At 35.8% G+C, this 19771-nt stretch overlaps 1 protein-coding gene across 5 annotated transcripts in view; it reads right to left on the bottom strand.

Annotated features, from left to right (window-relative positions):
• Nucleotides 1-19771, bottom strand: part of PPP2R3A (protein phosphatase 2 regulatory subunit B''alpha) — a 155852-nt gene that overhangs the window by 8946 nt on the left and 127135 nt on the right. For all 5 annotated transcript variants that reach the window (XM_019654587.1, XM_019654584.1, XM_019654586.1 and 2 more), the window contains 3 exons: nucleotides 19079-19254; nucleotides 18441-18559; nucleotides 15203-15309 (listed from right to left, as the gene is read on the bottom strand). In XM_019654587.1, coding sequence (XP_019510132.1) covers nucleotides 15203-15309; nucleotides 18441-18559; nucleotides 19079-19254 — 402 coding nt within the window. The remainder of the gene's footprint in view (nucleotides 1-15202; nucleotides 15310-18440; nucleotides 18560-19078; nucleotides 19255-19771) is intronic.

Raw genomic sequence — 19771 nt, 5'->3', positions numbered from 1 at the left:
GAGTCTGGTAATTTTGTGTTTGACAGACTCACCCTGATTTACTTGTAATTCATTTTAAGATGAAGCCCTAAGTGATGTAGCCTTGGGATTCTGGGTTTGGCTTTGCTTTTGAACCATATCAGTCAGCTGTTAACAACCATAAACAGGCCTTTCGTTTCCTTTGTTGACATTCTAGTGCTCACTCTCCAGGCTGTGGCTATTGTAAGCCTTCCCCTCTCCCCTCGGGACCTCATCACCCACATGTAGGCCTTATCTTATCTCCCACAACATGAGAAGAGAGGTGTCCTTCAGCAGCCTCTCATATACACTGGTCAAATTTCACTGCAGCTGGTCTCTGCATTTCCTCTTGTGACCCCTCACCTGAACTGCTGTCTGCATCCCTTTGCTTCCCTTCTCTCCCCTCTATGCACACTGGCTCCTTCTCTGAGCACCCAACTAGAAAAACTTTTGCTTGTGCCAATTATTTCTTAAGCTCTCATTAGTTTCTTTTGTTTTTAGACTAACAAGCTTCCAAGTGTTTAGGCCTGCTATTCTACTTTATCCCTCCTTTAAAGCAGGATGGATAAAGTAAAATTTATATGTAGTATAAATTCCATTTTTGTTAAAACAAATTATTTGCATAGAAATGTCTAGAAGGATATACTCCTAAATGATAAGACTCTGAGTGGCGGATTTTTGTTTATCTCTATATTACCTATGTAAACAACTAAAGTAACTTTTTCCCTGTTTATTAAAGTAATACATGTTCATTAGGTCAACCTTATAAACTATAGAATGATATAAAAAAACAAATTATTTGCAATCCCACAGTCCAAAGTAAACCATGGTAAATACTTTGCAGCCTTTTAGCTTGTGTATACATATAAACATATTTTAATACTGAGATTATATAACATGATTTTGTAAACCTGATTCCTCTGTTTTTGCGTAAGCATAAAATCTAAATGTCTGTATAATATGACACATAGATACACGACTTATACATCTGTGTTGCTTTGTATTTTTTTATTTTAGAATTACCTGTGACCAATGCCAATTGTTTGAACAATTCTATCTAAATTTCTGATTACAGTAGCTACTCAGAATTAGAATCGATAGTCAAAGGGTATAAATTCAGGCTGTTGCTACATCCAATTGTCAAATTACTTTCCAGGGAATTTGGGCCAGTGTGCTTCTCCCAGCAACGTGTGACAGTGTTTGCCTTACTGCACAGTAAGCCAGCCGACACTGAAGTGTTACTGCAGTGTGCCTCCTCTGCAGGAGCAGTTCAGACCGCTTCGTTTTAATTGCATCTGTGTGTTTTCCCTAAGGCAGGGATTCTGTCTGTGTTCATCAATATCCAATAATGCTTACTATATAGTATGAAAGCAAATATTTATTGAATTAATATTTCCTTTTAAAAATTTTCTTTTAAAAAATTGCTGCCAATTTAATAAGCTAAACATTTTTGGCTTTAGTGTTTTTAAAAAGTTTTAGTTAAGTATAATTTACATACCATAGAGTTCACTGATCTTAAGTGTTCAATGTGTTTTAATGAATTTTTTAAATTGTGCAACCATCATCACAATCCAATTTTAGAACACTTTCATCCCTCCATCTGCTCATCCTCTCCCTTGTTCCTGTTTGCACTCACGTTCCACTCTCATTCCCGGAACTTGGCAACCACTGGTCTGCGTTCTGGCTCTCTATTTTGCCTTTTCTAGAAATTTCATATAAATGGAATCATACAATATGTAGTTTTTAGAGTCTGGCTTCTTTCCCATAGAGTGATATTTTTAAGGGATTCATCCATGCTGTTGCATGGATTAGTAATTCTTTTATTTATTGAGGTATAATTGACATGCAATAAATGGCTCATATTTAAAGTATACAATTAATAAGTTTTGACTTTCATATACATCAAGATCATGAAAATGTCCATCCCCCACCAGTTTCCTCAGGCCACTTTAAAATCATTGTCCCCTCTCCCCAGATAACCACTGATTTACTTTTGTCATTACTGTTAACCTCTGAACATGAGTTAGACATGAGTTTAAACTGCACAGGTACAATTATAAGTGGATTTTTTTCAACAAACATAGTAGGTCCTCCATATCCCCAGGTTTCACACCCGCAGATTCCACGAACCATGGATATGGAGGGCTGACTGTATACATTGTTCTTCTGAGTCATTTTATATAAGGGACTTGAGCATCTGCAGATTTTGGTATCTTCCTGTGTGTGTATGTATCCTGGAACCAATCTCCCATGGATACTGATGGGTGACTGTAGTTAAGATTTTGGGGAGTCAAAAGTTACACGTGGATTTTCAACTGTACAGGGGTTGGTGCCCCTAACCTCCCTGTTGTTTAAGGGTCAACTGTACAGATGGTTTGCATTTTCTAGAATTTTATATAAATGGGATCATACAAAAATGGAATATACTCTGTCTAGCTTCATTCACTTGGCTTAATTTGAGATTCATCCATGTTGTATTTATCAATAATAGTTCGTTCCTTTTTGTAATTGCTGAGTAGCCTTTCTTTATATGGATATACTGTATTCTGTTAATCAGTTCACCAGTGTGATGACTATTTGGATTATTTCCAGCTTTGGGCTACTATTAAATACTACTACTCTAAGCATACACATACAGGTCTTTGGGTGAACATTTCTCTTGGGTAGATTCCTAGGAGTGGAATTTCTGATTCATATGATAAGTGTATGTTTAACTTTTTAAGAAATTGCGAAGCTTTTCTAAAAAAGCTACATAATTTTTACATCCCCATCGGTCCAATGTATGAGGGTTCTCACTCCGCATCATTGCCAATGGGTCATTTTAGTTCTAGTGACTGTGTAGTGTGTATCTCATTGTGGTTTCTAGTGTCTAATGATGCAGAGCATCTTTTCATATACCCATTTCCTGTTTGTACTTCTATTTTAGGTGTTTATTCAAATCTTTAGTCCATTTAAAAGATTAGGTTATTAGTCCTTTTTATTATTGAGCTGTAAGAGTCCGTTATGTATTCTGGAGATGAGTCCTTTATCAGGATGTTTTGGAAATATTTTCTTCCAGTCTGTCTTTTCATTTTCTTAGTGGTGTCTTTTGAAGCAATAGTTTTAATTTTGAAGGAAGTCCAATTTTTCAATATTTTTTATTGCTCTTGCCTAACCCAATGTTGAAAAGATACTCTCTTGTTTTATTCTAGAAGCTCTAGAGTTTCAGCTCTAACATTTAGGTCTCCTATCCATTTTGAGTTAATTATTATTGTATGTGGTGTGAGGTAAGGATTGAGGTTCTTTTTTTTGCATATGGACATCAATTATTTCAGCATCATTGTTGAAAAGTCTACCTTTTCTGAAAATTGGCCGTATATATGAGGTCTATTTCTTGAAGGTTTCATTGATCTATGTGTATACTTAATAATGCTATAGTGTCTTGATTGTTTGCTTTATACTAAGTTTTAACATCAAGCAGCGTAAGTACTTCAACTTTGTTCTTTTAGAAAAGTGTTTGGCTATTCTAGGTACTTTCCATTTCCATATAAATTTTAGGGTCAGTCTGCCAATTTCTACAAAACCTGCAGGGAGGGTCGGCCGAGTGGCTTAGTTGGTTAAGAGCTCGCTCAAGAATGCGAACTCTGAGCAACAGTGGTTCAACACCCTGCCCAAGCTGAGCTGCCGCTGAGCTGCCAACAGGTGGCAGGATGGCTCAGCTAAAAAAAAAACAAAAAACAAAAAACAAAACAAAAACTTGCAGGGATTTTGATAGGGAATGGGTTAAAGTGTAATTCAATTTTGGGAGAACTGACATTTAAACAGTACTGAGGGCCAGCCGAATGGCGCGTTGGTTAAGAGTTGGCTTGGGATGCCAGCTCTGAGCAGCAGGGCCCCGGTTCGGATCCCACATGGGCCAGTGATGCTGCGCCCTCCACAGCTAAGATGGTGAACAACAGCTTGACCTGGAGCTGGGCTGCCATGAGTCGTCTGCATAGGCTGCAGCCCCTTCTGTAGTGGGCTGCCGTGAGCTACCGTGAGTATCTGGCCGCCAGCATAAGCGGTTGGCAGCTGCCGTGAGTGGCCGTCCAATGGCAGGCGACTGATCTGCCTCACCTGGGAAGAGCACAATGATAACACCAACATGGGCCAGTGAAACAACGTCCTCCACAACTAGACTGAAGAACCAAAAGACAGCAACTTGTCTGTTCTCCTTCCCCGAGTCCCCAATAAAATCTTAAAAAAAAACCCAAAACAAACAAACAAAGCAATACTGAGCTTTCTAATCCTACTTAAGTCTTTAATTTCTCTCAGCATTGCTTTGAAGTTTTCAGTGCGAAAGTGTTATAGTTCCTGTTATATTTATTCCTAAGTATTTTATTCTTTGTCATGCTATTGTGAATAGAATTAGTCGTATTCTTTGAATTTCACTATTTGATTGCTTATTGCTACTATATGGAAATAGAACTGATGTTTGTATATTAAGCTTTTATTCTGAGACCTTACTCACAGGTCAGTTCTAGTAGCTTTTCTTAGTGTTTTCTACTTAAAGATTACATAATACATGCATACACAATTTTACTTCTTCCTTTCCAATCTGAATACTTTTAATGTCTTTTTCCTCTTACTTCACAGGACAGGACCTTCATTATAATGTTGAGTAGAAATGGTGAGGAACATAAATATCCTTCCCTTGTTCCTGATCTTAGAAGGCATTCAGTTTTTCACTGAAGTATGATGTTAACTATAGGTACCTTTTATCAGGATAAGGAAGTTCCCTTCTATCCTTACTTGGGTGAGAGTTATTGTGAGTGGATGTTGGCTTTTGTCAAATGCTCTTTTTGTGTGTATGGAGATGATCATGTGGTTTTTTTGTCCCTTATTCTAATATGGTCTATCACGTTAATAGATTTGTGGATGTTAAGCCAGCCTTCCATTCCTGGGATAAACCCCACTCAAAGTGTACAATCTTTTTTATATGTTGCTGGATGTGATAGGCTAATATTTTGTAAGAAATTTTATATTAGTGTTCACAAGGGATATTGGCTTGTAGTTTTCATTTCTTGTGATGTCTTTGTCTGGCTTCAGTATCTGATTTTATAAAATGAGTTTGGAAGTGTTCTTTCCTGCTCTTATTTTCTGAAAGTATTTGTGAAAGATTGGTATTTTTTTTCTGTACATATATGACAATTTACCAGTGAAACCACCTGGGCTTGGACTTTACTTTGGGGGAAGACTTAGTAACTAATTTAGTATCTTTTCATGATATTATCTATTCTGATTTTCCATTTTTTCTTGACTCAATTTTGGTAATTTGAGTTTTTCTAGGATTTTGTCCCATTTCATCTAAGGTGTAAAATTTATTGGGATGAAGTTTGTTCATAATATTCTTTTATAATTATTTTGAGTTCTGTACTGTCTATAGTGATGCCTCCTGCTTCATGCCTGAGTTTAATTTATATCTTCTCTTTTTTTCTTGGTCTAGTTAAAGATTTGTGTTTTTAAAAAAATCTTTCCAAAGAACCAACTTTTGGTAGCATCAATTCTTTCATACTGTTTCCTATTTTCTATTTCATGGATTTCTACTCTGATCTATTTATTTGGGATCTGATTTGCTTTTCTTTTTTCCAGCTTCTTAAGGTGGAACCTTATATTATTGATGTTAGGACCTTTCTGTGCCATGATTATTCTTCTTAGCACTACTTTAAATGCACCACATACATTTTCATATTTTCTTTTACTTTCATTCATTTTGAGCTAATTTTAAATTTCCCTATGGCTTCTTTGACCTTTGTGTCTTTAGAAGTATCATATTTAATTTTCAAATATTTGGGGGTTCCCAGATTTCTTTCTGTTATTGATTTCTAATTTATTTCTATTATGGTCCAACAACATACTTTATACTACTGTAATCCATTTGAATTCACTGAACCTGGTTTTATTCACCTAACATGGTCTACCCCAGAGAAGTTCCACGCATACTTGAAAAACATGTATATTTGCCTGTTGTTTTGTAGCATGTTCTGTATATACTGATTAGATCAAATACTTTGTGTTGTTCAAGTCTTCTGTATCCTTACTGATTGTCTCTAATTTTATTAATTACTGAAAGAGAAGTGTTGAAATCTCCAACTATAATTGTTGAACTGTCTGGCAATTTTTATTTCATGTGTTTGGGGCTTTGATAGGTATACACAGTTAAAAGTTATATCTATTACATTTTAACTGGTGGTGAAGTAGGAATATTCATGTTTATTTCCTGGGTGAAATTTCTGTCTTTTGACCATTCAGAATTGGTCATATTCATGTTTTTACTATTGATTTAGAAGGATCTGATTTGTAAAAGAACACTACTGTTCAGATGATGCAACCCAGTTTGTTAGCCTTTTGACTGTGATACACAATTGTCACTTTTTACATATACTCAAATTTATAAATAATTTCCTTATAACTTTCTCCCTTTATTTTTATGCTTTTAAAGTATATTTGCATGCACACATTAGTTTAATATGCACTTTTTTCACCCCACCAGACAGCCAACATTTTACTGACTAGTTGGTCTTTTTGGGATACATTTAAGACACATCTTTATCATATACTACATTGCTATGAATAAATTTTCTTTTTAGGCATATATACTATACTTGGTTAAATGACTATGGCCTTAATAGTACACCTTCCTTGTGCCCCACCATACTTTTGTTTCTTTTCAAAACTCATTGCTATTCTTGTATATTTATTGTTTCATGTGAGTTTCAGAATTAGCTTATCAAATTCCACAACATTCAGTATTTTCCCATCTATAAGATGCACCCTTTTTCGAAAAATTTGGGGTCTAAAAACTGGATGCGTCTCATACAGTAGTTGTAGATCGTTGTCAAGTCATTTAAGAAGTGTGGCATTTCAAATACTATAGATGGAACTGAGAACGAGGCACTATATGAAGATAGTGATTCATCATCAGACACAGATGAGGACAAGCTAATGGTTGGGAGTTTTGACAGTGATGAGGAGTTGTATGAATTTTATGATGAATAAAACTTGAGTTCAATAACTTTATGTAATACATTTTTTTCCAAATTTCGGGCCCTCAAATTAAGGTGCATCTTATACATGGGAGCGTCTTATACATGGGGAAATACGGTATTTTGGGGGATTATATCAAATTAATAAAATAATTTTAACATGGAAAATGGTCTTTATATCTTTTGATGACATTTTATATATTCATATATATTTTTCAAATCACTTTTTTTGATATTACAAATAAGATTTTTTTCCTATTATCCTTTTAACTGTTTTTTTTCTGGGGTATGGGATTAATACTCTTTAACTGTCAAGGACAAACTCTCCTCAAGGTTGCTTAGTTTTAAGATTTTTTTCCAAACCAGAAAATATATTAAATTTTATCATATGCTTTCAGAGAATCAGTTTATATTTTATGTTTTTTTTTTCCTCCTTTAATCTGTTAAGGACAGATTTTGTAAAGCTGAACCATTTTTGCAATCTTGGGGTAAAGCCCACTTATTTTTATATATTGGTAGATTTGACAAATTAATCTTCTGTGGTTCAGTTTTCCTATCTGTAAAACAGGAATAGCATCTACAAAACAGGGTTTTTGTGAGTACCCAATGAATTAAAATATTTAGAATAGTGCTTGGTACATAGTATGCTTTGTGTGTGTGTGTGTGTGTGTGTGTGTGTGTGTGTGTGTGTGTGTGTGTGTGTGTGTGTGTAATAGACTTTTGCTTAAATAAAACTGTTTTAACTTCTTCCTTATATGTACTTTTTTTGGGGTCTATTTTGCCATTTTTTTTCATGCACCTGCGAAAGATAGCCTAATTCATTTATTTCAATATATAGGTTACAAATTTTCCCTTGTCATTTCCTATAGACTTTAATAAATATAATGCTTTAATTGCCTGGTTCTAAAAAGATTGTAATTTGTATTTTGAGTTCTTTAAGCTTAATAGTTATTTTGGAAAATATTTAACACTTTAAAAAATTTTATTTTTAACTTTGCAGATATGTGCATTTTGTTGTTTGTTGTTGCTGCTGCTGTTAATTTCAGGTTACATTTTAAATAACAACTGTAGCCTGCATACTAGTAATTAAAAAAATAGTTGGAATTTTCTTCATGTTTTAATACAGAAGCACTTTTGTGGAGGCTTCATATATACTTTTTAGATACCAAGTATATATTTGAGTACCTCTGACAGCTTACTAGTTCTGTATTTGTTTTTTATTTTTATTTTTTGCCTATTTGATTTGTTGACTACAAACTTGTCCATTTTCCCTGTATTTTTCAGATTTGTTTTATATATTGCATAAAGTTCATAATTTATTATCATAGACAACTGTTGAAATATTGATGTCTTTTTTTAAGCTTTCAATTCTATTTGTCTCATTAATATCGCCATACCTGATTTCCTCTGGTTACTTATTCATTTGACTGTTACCTCTATGTTAGGTACAAATCTAATGAATAGTATACAGTTGGATTTTTAATCTAATCTGAGTTTTGATTGATACTTTATATGGACTTATTCTGGCTATTTATTTTGTACTGTCTTTATATTTTTGTCCATTCTTTACTATAGTGCACATCTGCTTTTCCTTTATTTGTACAGCATTCCCTTTTTTTCTGGCCATATTTTCTAATTTCCCCAATTTTCCTTGGGAAAACATATGGTTTGGATGGACTTGACTCCTGTCCAAGATTATTTCTAGGCCTAACTCCTTCAGGAGTTGGTTCAGGGATTGGACCCAAACCAAGCCAATTCCAGCCAAAGGGATACAAATTCTGAGCTTTTGTTGGAACTTGTGGGAAAGGAATTTTTTCTTTTATTTGAACTTGAAGCTATTAGGTGATTATGTTGCCAGCATTTATGAAATACTTGAAAAGTGAAAGAAGGAAAGAAAAGCATTATCTAAGATACGAAAAAGATAAAGTCTGAGTCTCTAAAGTCAGTAATATTCCTGGATTTTTCAGTTCTATGAGCCAATTTCCATTTTGCTAATTATTTGTATTATTAATTATATTATTTTTGCTTATGCCAAATTGAGTTGAGTTCAGGTCACTAGACACCAAAAGAAAGCTGATTAACACACCTGTTTTTAGTAGACTGAGTTTTTTTACTCAGTGTTTTCCCATTTTACTAACTACTAATTACTAATCAATTGTCTTTTTCTAAAAATTAGAAAGTTTTCCATTTAATTTTTATTCTTTTAGTGATTGACCTTACATTTTTTTATCAATTTTATTGACATTACCAAAGCTTTTGAATTTATTGATTTTATCTATTGTTTATTTTCTAATACATGGATTTCTGCTATTACTTTTATAAATTGGTTCTTTCTGCATGCTTATATTGTTTCTTCTATATTGGTGAAGAATGGTTTTGGTATTTTGATGAGGGTTGCACTGAATCTGTAGATGATTTTTGTAAGGGTGAAATTTGGGAATCAATAATGCACCGGAGTTAGACTTAACTCGTCTGACTTACCGCATAGCTCGCTCTCTAGCTACCTGTAATTAAACTTAGTTTGCAGTTAGATCTAGCCTGATATTCAGATGTTTCTCCTCTCATTGATTCTGACTTTAAATTTTTAAGACATACTTTAACTGTAGCCATTGTTAGAGAAATATAAATTTATCAGCATCTGTAGTCTCCATTCTAATAAAGATTCATAGCATATTACTGTGAGTTGCCATTTCCTACTTCTGTTAGTCATCTTACTCAAAAGTTTTGTATACTTTTTTTGTTTCCAGTAGAAGAGCTCTTTTCAATGTTTATTGTAAAGTACGTCTTGTGATGGTAGATTCTCTCAGCTTTTGTCTGTTTGGGAAAGCCTTTATTTCTTCTTCATATCTAACGGATAACTGCTGGATATATTATCCTTGGCTGAGAGTTCCTTTCAATATTTTAAATATTTCTTTCCACTCTCTCCTGGATTGTAATGTTTCTACTGAAAAATATGATAATTTAATAGGGTTTCCTTTGGCTGCCTTGAGAATTCTTTCCTTGTTATTAATTTTTGACAGTTTGAATAAAATGTGTCTTGGAGAAGGTTTTTTAGTGTTGATATAAGTAGGTGTTCTGTTAGCTTTCTCTGTTCTAAAGTCCAGTTATTTCCATAGGCTTGGGATATTCTCTTCAATTATTTTAGTAGGTTCTCTTTTCCCTCCTCCCCTCTTTTCTCCTTCTGGTATACCCATTATCTGTATGTTGCTCTTTCTGATGGAGTCAGATAGTTCTCGTGTAGTTCTTCCATTTTTAAAAACTCTTCTCTCTTCTTTCTCCTGGATCTTTTCTAGGCTTCTGTTTTCATGCTTGATAATTGTCTCTTCCAAATGGTCTGCTCAATTGCCAGTGCTTTCTAATGCATTCCTCATCTCATTTATTGAGTTCCTCAGCTCCAGAATTCCTGTTTGGTTCTTTTTTATAGTTTCAGTCTCTTTGGTAAAGCACTTGTTTTGTTCATTTTTATCCCTGAGGTCATTGAACTGCCTTTCTGACTTCTCTTGTATTTCACTGAGCTTCTTTACAACTATAGTCTTAAATTCTGTCATTTAAGTGACAGTCTTCCACAACTTTGAGTTTGGTTTCTGGAGATTTTTCATTTTCTTTCTGTGCTCCCGTGTTACCTTGGTTGTTCATGGTATTTGATGGATTGTTTCTCTTACTGCACATGTGAGGTAGTGAGCTCTTTTCTTGTTTTTCTTTTTTAAAGATTTTATTGTAGAATTGGGGGAGGGAACAGCATTGGGGAATTGGGGAAGGAGAACAGACAAGTTGCTGTCCTTTTGTTCTTCATTCTAGTTGTGGAGGATGTTGCTTCACTGGCCCATGTTGGTATTGTGATCATTGCGCTCTTCCGGCTGAGGCAGATCGGTTACCAGCCATTGGACGGCCACTCGCGGTGGCTCACGGCAGCTCAGGCTGGCTGCCAGCCGCTCACGGTAGCTCATGGTAGCCCACTTCAGCTCCACTGTAGCCTACACGGTTGCCGGTAACTAATGGCAGTCCAGCTCCAGGTTGAGCTGTTGTTCACCATCTTAGCTGTAGAGGGCGCAGCGTCACTGGCCATGTGGGTTCCAAACCGGCGGGCCTGCTGCTCAGAGCTGGCATCCCAAGCCAACTCTTAACCAACACGCCACTCAGCCAGCCCCTCTTTCCTTGTTTTGTTTTAAACAACTCAGCAAGTTGAAAGTTAGGATACTTTCTTTTCCCCCCAGTATATATGGTGTTATAACACAAGTTTTTGTTTCTCTTACCTGCACTATTTGTGTCCCTGGAATTGCAGTGGAGCAGTGTTGCTTCGGTTCAGGAAAATGCCATATACCCACTGGGATGGTGGGTGTCCCCTGTGACTGGCTTGCCTGGGTTATGGGACACCACCACTGTTGTGGGGGAATGTGGCAGGCGGTAGAGAATCAGTTTTGCGAGCTTCTAGTGCTACTTCCTTTTTGGTTGCTGGCCCACTGTGTTTTTGGAGGCGTCTCCACAGCTTCTACTGGGCTTTGTTCGGATGGGTGGGGCAAAGGAGGTAAGTTCATGATCTCTCAGCTACAACACCCATCAGCAGTGGTTGTCAGCACCACTGTACTGTTTAAGGCTTCCCAGCCACCTCTGCCATGATGGGGAGGGGAGAAGAGAGATGTCTTTTCTCAGAGGAACACTGCTTCTGCCCCTCTTACACTCTAGGTTCTAGTGTGAGGACTGCAGGTTGACTTCTCCATGGCTACTGTGCTCACTAGAGCAGCGGTGGGTGCCGAACTGCATCTGCGGCCACCATCCCTGTCTTTCTCCTCTTCCTGCCTCCCCTACTCGTTTGAATATGCCCCCTTCAGATGTACTGATGTGTGGATCTTTTAGGCATGTTTGTGTTTTGAGCAAGGATTCCTTTGTTGAGTTATAGTCTGTCTGACTTGTAAATTTAAGGGGCGAAAGAAAGGAATCTTCTCATTATGCTCTGATGCTGAAGACACTGTTATTTCTTTTCCACCATGGCTGCTCCATTTCCAGGCTCTTTATTTTGGTTTGTCTCTTAAACCCAAAAGAAGAGCTCATGGGTGCTATATTCCCTCCAATTCTTACATGTTTGAAAATATCCATTTGTGTTTTCATGCTTGAATGTCATCTTGGGTGAGTATAAAGTTGTTGAGTACAGAATTTTTTTCTCTGAGAAAGTTGTAAATGTTTGATGGTCTTCCAGTATTCCTTTTTACTGTGGAGGTATCTGAAGCAAGACTGATTTTTCCCCCTTGTCTGGTGACTTGCATTTTTGAAAAATGGAATCCCCCCACCCCCAAATAAACTTTTGTTTTTCTTTGAATTCTGGTAAATTTACCACACATATCTGGGGTCAATCATTATCAGTATTTTCTGGATATGGTGTGATTTCTGACCTTTTCGATTCAGGTCTTCTTTTATTTAAAAGAAACTTGTCTATTATCTTTGAATTTTTCTTTCTATTCCATATGCTCTAATACATATAAGTTAGATCCCTTTTGTTTTCCTTATATATACCTAATTTTCTTTCTGAAACTTACTTTTGTTCTTTTCTATTCCATTTTCCTTGATCTTTGAAAGCCTTCTTCCATGTCCCTGTTTTTTCTTTGTGATAGTCAAGAAACATATATCCACAAAATGATTTTTAATGGTGACATGGGATTGCACTGTGTATATGTAGGATAATTTTATTATTCTTCCTATTAGGTACTTAGATTTGTCTCAAAATTTTCACTATTACAAATGTCCATAGATGTTCTTAACAGTAGTGATGTTGCTTCATAAGATCAGTAAACTTGCCCTAATTCCTACTAAGGAAGCTCAGTGCCAAAAAACTTTGAATCAGGCTTGTGAATTCACTTTTTTGTCTTTCCTTCAGATATAGTGGATATAGGCAGGCTCAGGATAACCAATGAATGATCAATGATTTTAAGGGTTTCCAGGTCATTGACATAAAAATGAGACCCCAGTTTTATGCTAAGCATATTAAGGAACTCTCCAGATTAAAGAAAGTGGTTTGGTGATGGCTTCTTCAGTACTCTCAAAAAATATATTTAAGACTTAATGGTAGGGGTGAAAGATGGTACAGTCTCTGGAGGACTGCTTAACATTTTCTGCTGAGCTGAATATTTTATATTTATCCCTCTAGATCTACTTTTCCCCTAGCTCTGTGTCCCAGGAGGCTGACATAAGTGGACCACATCAGTGGGCTCCCTTGTCTTCTGGTTTCTGGTTGGAAGCAAATGAAAAGTGGCAGCAGGATACTGAAGGATATGAGGAGAATGAAACTGGGTGTTTATTCTAGCAGCTATCTCTTACCTGGGTTGCCATACATTGGCTGTATCCCATCACCAAAGGTCCCAAGTCCTGTAAGGTGATCCTTTCCATATAGCTATTATCTTTGGGCTCTGGTTGATGGTTTCATCTCCTCCTTATACTTTTAGACCTAAGAGTGGAAATGGCTCACCACTGTTGCTGGATTTGAGTGTCTGCATCATTTCTTGTTGGTCTTTCTAAACTCTTCCTATGTCTTTGCAAGCAGTCTACTCCTGTTGGCTACATTTCTAGAAATTTATCCTACATGTGTATAAAATAACATGTTATAAAATTATTTCTAATAGTGAAATATACAGTCCATGAACAGAGGACTGTAAAGTAATGGTATTACGCAGCTGTAAAAACTTAGAACATTCGTTAGATACACCTATGGAATAATCTTCAATTTATTAGTACCCCCGCCCCCTAACCTTCAGTTATTCTTTTACTTATTCCTCATATAATCAAGGCCCCAAAAATATTTTTGTGGCCTCCTTTATACTTCAGTGATCATAAAATACAAGTGTTTGGTTCACCATGCTGTTCTTCCAGTCTTTGCTGTTACTGTTTTTAGCTTCATTGAAGTTTACTTGATATACAAAAAATTATACACATTTAATGAATAACTCTTGATCATATGTATTGATCAAATTTGGACATACATATTCATCTGTGATGTCGTTATCACACCCAAGACACTAAGTATATCCACCGCTTCCAGAATTTTCCTTGTGTTCCTTTTTTTGTAGAAACATGAGACTTATCCTCTTAACATATTTTAAAGTGTGCAATACCATATTTTTGTCTCTTAAACCCAAAAGAAGAGCTATAGGTAACTATGTTGTACAGCAGATCTCTAGAGTTTATTCATCTTATATTAACAGAAACTTTATAAAATTTGGAAAAAGCACGGTATCAAAAAACAAATATAGTATGCTACCATAGGTGTAAGATAAAAAAATGTATGTGTATTTGTTTTTATATATATACATATGTATGTGTACATGTGTGTATATATCTATATCTCTGTATAGACACACATATATATGAGAGAGAGCATGTGAAAACATGTGAGGGGAAAGGGGGAGAAATAGTGTGTCTTTGGAAAGGTACACAAGAAAATGATAACAGTGGTTGCTCCTGGAGAGAACTGGGTAGTAGGAAACTTTTTACAATTCTTTTGTTTCTTTGACTATTAAATCACATGAATGTATTGTCTATTCAAAAATGCACTGTACACCTGAAACTAATACAAAAAAAAGCATTACATTAATAGTAAGTATTGAGAGCCTTAGTGAAACAATGACTAAGGAATAATTAGAGGAACCAGTAAAGGAATTGCTGGAAGTGATGGAAAGAGTCAACAAATTATGAAGTTACTAAAATGTTCTAAGCAGTGAAAGCCTCAGATAATTTAATTTCTGACCATGGTCCTTTTATGGAATTATGCAATATTATAATTCTTTGTAGAAGTTACTTCCTGTTCAGGGTTGAATGCAGAAAACCAAATATGATAAAGATTTGTGTCAAACATGATAATCGTTATTATTTAAAAGAGCTTCAGTTCTTTGTTGTCTCCTGTATTTGTAGAGTTTACTTACATCACTAACAAAGGAATATGAATGCACAACAAGCTTAGTTTCTGTTGAAAAGTACAACTCTAATAAAGGAAATGGGACATGAGAAGACTTTTTAGGACATTAGTTAAGAACAGAAGACTGCTGGGGGGAAATCCTCATTCAACAAAAGTTGTTTAAAATCATTCATTTTTATGATATTCAAAAATGGCAAAAGTAGTAAAGGATTACTAGCTTGATTTTTAAGGTGTTTTTAATATTCCTTATATGGTTACCCCTGCTAAAAAAGTTCTGTAAGACACAGGGAGATTCACTCACCCTTCCTGGAACTGTGCTTGCGCAGACTCCTCTGCTACAAGAGTCTCATACTCCTCAGCAGCAAACCTGTCCCAGTCGGAGGGCTCAGGCACGTCATTCTCAACATCCTGAGTATTGGAAAGAATACAACGACAGGAAACAAAAATAATCAAAGACAAAGAATTGGAGATAGGTTATCATAAACGTTATATATCACTGAAAAAAACCTATCTGAAAAATGTTTTGTTTCAAAATGTTAAAAGAGGTGCTGAAATAACACTCCTAAAGTGATTTTCTACACTTCTAATCACAAAATCATAATGAACTGTTCAATAGTTGCAGTCTTTAGCATTTCAATCAGAGACCTTTCTCTAGTCCCTTTGCCTCTGGCACTTTGTCCAGCAGCTATCTGGAGTGACTTGAGGTTGCATGTCTGCCTGAAATGTATCATCCTTTCCTCAGGCAAATTTTTACTGCTTGAAAAGCTAGCTTAGGCACCAAGTCATCTGTGTTATTTTCATGAAAACAGCCCTATCTCCCTCAAATCATTTCCTTCACTATACTGTATACAGGTCTGACAATTAAGTTTGCGAACTTGCCACTGTGAGCTTACATTGGCTGTTTGCATTGTACAAACAGCTCGGTTAAGGTTTCATAATCGTGGTATATCAGTGTCTCACAGCTGTGTTCATGTCAATGTGTGGCAGTGTCTTGCTGAGTGGTCTTCATTATGTGTTTTTGTGTGCCATCACGAGAACGTCTGAGCTTGAATTAGAGCAACGAACAAACATTAAATTTCTTGTTAAACTTGGCAAGAGTGGAAGTGAAATCAGGGAATATGTTAGTTCAAGTTTATGGGGAGAATGCCATGAAGAAAACGGCAGGGTACAAATGGATTAAATGTTTTTCTGAGGGGAGAGAACACATCACTGATGAAGAGAGGTCAGAACTGACAAAAACATTGCAAAAATTCATCGAATTGTGCATCAAAATCATAGGCTATGAGAAGCATAGTAAACCAAGTAAACATTGATAGAGAAACAGAAAAATCTTAACAGAAAATCTTGTCATGAGAAAGGTGTTTCAAAAATGGTCCCAAAGGAGCTCACCGATGAACAAAAGCAAAGGATTGTTGAAGTTTGCCAAGACCTTTTGGAGAGGCAAGATGATGTTTTGGGCCATGTTATCACTGGTGATGAAACATTGGGTGGACCAATATGACCCTGAAACAAAGTGTCCAAGTGCACAATGGAAGTCAGCCAGTTCTCCATGGCCAAACAAGTTCTATCAGTCCAAATCAAGAGGCAAAACGATGTTGCTAACCTTTTTTGATATCAGAGGGATTATTCATTATGAATTTGTACCAACTGGACAAACAGCTAACCAAGTTTACTACTTTGAAGTGCTGAAAAGCAGCATGAAAAATTAGATGACCTGAACTTTTCGCCAACAAATCATGGCGCTTGCATCACAACAATGCACCAGCTTACCCGGCACTGTCTGTGAGGGAGTTTTTAGCCAGGAAACAAATAACTGTATTGGAACACCCTCCCTACTCACCTGACCTGGCCCCCAATGACTTCTTTCTTCATCCAAAGATAAAAGAAACATTGAAAGGAAGACATTTTGATGACATTCAGGACATCAAGGGTAATATGACGACAGCTCTGATGGCCATTCCAGAAAAAGTTCCAAAATTGCTTTGAAGGGTGGACTAGGTACTGGTGTCAGTGCATAGCTTCCCAAGAGGAGTACTTGGAAGGTGAACGTAGTGATATTCAGCAAGGAGGTATGTGGCACTTTTTCTAGGATGAGTTCGCAAACCTAATTTTCAGATGTCGTATGCTTGGTTACCACCTTTTGCTCTTCTGTCTTTTTCATCTCTATAACCCATTCTTTATATACTGAGTCTTTTTCATCTCTATGTAACCAGTGTCTCTTCAACACAGTGCCTGGAATTTATTGAGCACTTTCTAACTAATAATGTTCTTTGCAGATCAGAACAAACATTGACAATTACCACCTCTTATAAAGAAAAGTAAAATTTAAAGGTATAAAAGTAAAATTTATAACAAATAAAAAAAATGAAGGGGGAAAAGGCCATACGTTTTCTTTCCTTCTACATTATGGGTAGCATCTTGGATTATATATTCCAGGTAAAATGATGTTTTTCCATAATGAAAATGAGTTAGCACTACCCTAGGATGTAAGGTTACTTATGGCTAGAAGAATACAAGTACCTAAAAATTGATCACATAATTTGTTAATTACTATATTTAATCCATTTTAAGAACTCCAACCCCACCCTTTTAATATCTCTGAAATTGGCATGCATCTTAGACTTACAATTTTTTCTTGCTTAAAGGTATATAAAATAATGGGACATCTTAAATTCACTGAAATATAATACTGACTTTAGGCTAGTGATAATACACCTTGATATGCCCCAAGATCAGGTGCAGAGTATTTGTTTTTAAAAGGCGATCTTTGTGTTCTTACTACTATTTAGGTCAGTTACGCAACATGCGGAAGAAAAAGAAAAGACTGTACAAGTTTCCTGTGGTTGCACTCCTGTACGACTCAACTGAAATGGTCCTTTTCTGTCAACACAATTTTTACTTTTTAAACAGGGGACCATAGAAGGGGAAGTGGTGATATTCTGCTTTTTGTTAATGTGTGTGTTTGTTTCTAAAGATGGATCATATGTCTAGGGTTTTCTGAGGGTCCTCAGGTTTTTGTCTGTGGGGAAAGGTGCTCATCTCAATTCAGGTGTAAAATGACTTCCAACTGAGAGTCATGCACAGCAATAATGAACATGTGAGAAAGTGTTATGTTATCTGAAGGTTGTCTAATTTGGAGAGCTTCTAGTTTTCATTATGATTGGGAAAGCTATTTACCATGTCATCCTGGAAATGAATGGTACAAATTAAATCAAGCCCAATATATAATACTTTCTAATGCAGCTGTGCCTACTGATATATTTTTTTAAATGTCAGAAGTACAATTTTTTTCAAAAACATTTTTTGTAACTAGTTTTTAATGTATATATATGCAAATACACAGGCCATACAATTCCCTCAATGATAAGTCCTTTATTCTTCTCTCTTTTTTTTAGTATGTGATGAAATATTTTAAATGTTACCTCTTTAAATACTGAGATTCCTGCAGAACAAGACCTTTTTTTTTTTTTTTTTTAAGCCTGTGGCACACAGCCTCTGATATTTCAGCCCTCAGATAGAAGTTAAAACTATACTGGTACCTTCTGGATTGCAAAGGGATCTCTCTGTTCGTGGTCTAAGTATTTCTCCAGATTAAAGAAAGTGTCATAAAAGATGTGAGCCATTCTGCATCTCTTCAGATCTCGTAGAGTTATTTTGCCTACATGAAAACAAAGCTGGTAAATTCTAAGGGCTATTTTGGCAAGTCAACAAACTTCTACTGAAGTTGAAATGTATATGTATATGTTTACTTTATTATAAATATCCCATTTCTTTTTTTTTTAGATAAAATTTACCCTTTTAAAATGTACAATTCAGTGGCTTTTAGTACATTCATAATGTTGTACAACCATTACCACTATCAATTTCCTTAAAATTTTTTTTACCCCAAAAGGAAACTTGGTACCATCCCCATCTCCTTTTACCCATTACCCCCAAACCCTGGCAATCACTAATTGCTTTCTGTTTCTATGGAAAAATACCATTTCTTAAACAGGATTTGCCATCAACTGTTAGTTTGCCATCAACACTAACAGTAAAGGAGAAACTTAAATACTTCTGTATTTGGGAAGCTTATGTGGAAGACTGTGTAAAGTTAAATAATTTAGGACAATCAGGATTATGTGCCCCACTCTGTTACACAGGTAAATAATGAAAATGGCCCTTTACTCAATCTTACCATCACTGGCTGGCTTCACCAGGTCAAGCATCTGGCACAGCAAATCATGGAATGGCAAGGGCTCAATGCCCATGGCTTCCATCCGTTCACATTGCTCCTCGTAGAAGTACTCCAGCTCGTACATGGAGAGTACACCATCCCCATCCACGTCCATGCAGCGGAACCAATACTCAATGCTAGGAGATAAGGACACTCATTAGCAATGGCCTGGTCAAGTTCCTTTATTCACTTAGATTTGTTAGTGCCCATGTTTTGTTTTAAATAAAAATTACATATATGTATATTTTAGACTTAGAAAGACATAGTTTTATAAAATTTGTAAGAAAAAATGATAGACCCCTTTTTGCCTTTATTTTCCCTTCCCCAGAACCAACCACTGTCAACATCTGATTATTCTGATTTTTATTTTCATATTGTCAGATAAGATTATTGCTTCTTTCTTGTATTCATTAAAAAAATTGTGCATTAATATCACATTATGAAAGATGAGGTTTTAGCTCTTTTACCCCCTCATTCCACTTTACGTACATGCCCTTCCCAACCTCTCAATATTCAAAATTTATAAGTTCATATTTTTATCTCTTATTTGCTTAGTTTTCTGTGTATGTATTACTAATTCAACCCCAAAATCTCTGCCAGTTTTCTACATCGATCAGGTATTGTATCAATTGGATTTTCTTTTTTTTTTTTTTT

Source organism: Hipposideros armiger, unplaced genomic scaffold (genome assembly GCF_001890085.2).
Source record: "Hipposideros armiger isolate ML-2016 unplaced genomic scaffold, ASM189008v1 scaffold_226, whole genome shotgun sequence".
Taxonomy (NCBI): Eukaryota; Metazoa; Chordata; class Mammalia; order Chiroptera; family Hipposideridae; genus Hipposideros; species Hipposideros armiger.
This window is presented reverse-complemented; position numbering and strand designations above follow the sequence as displayed.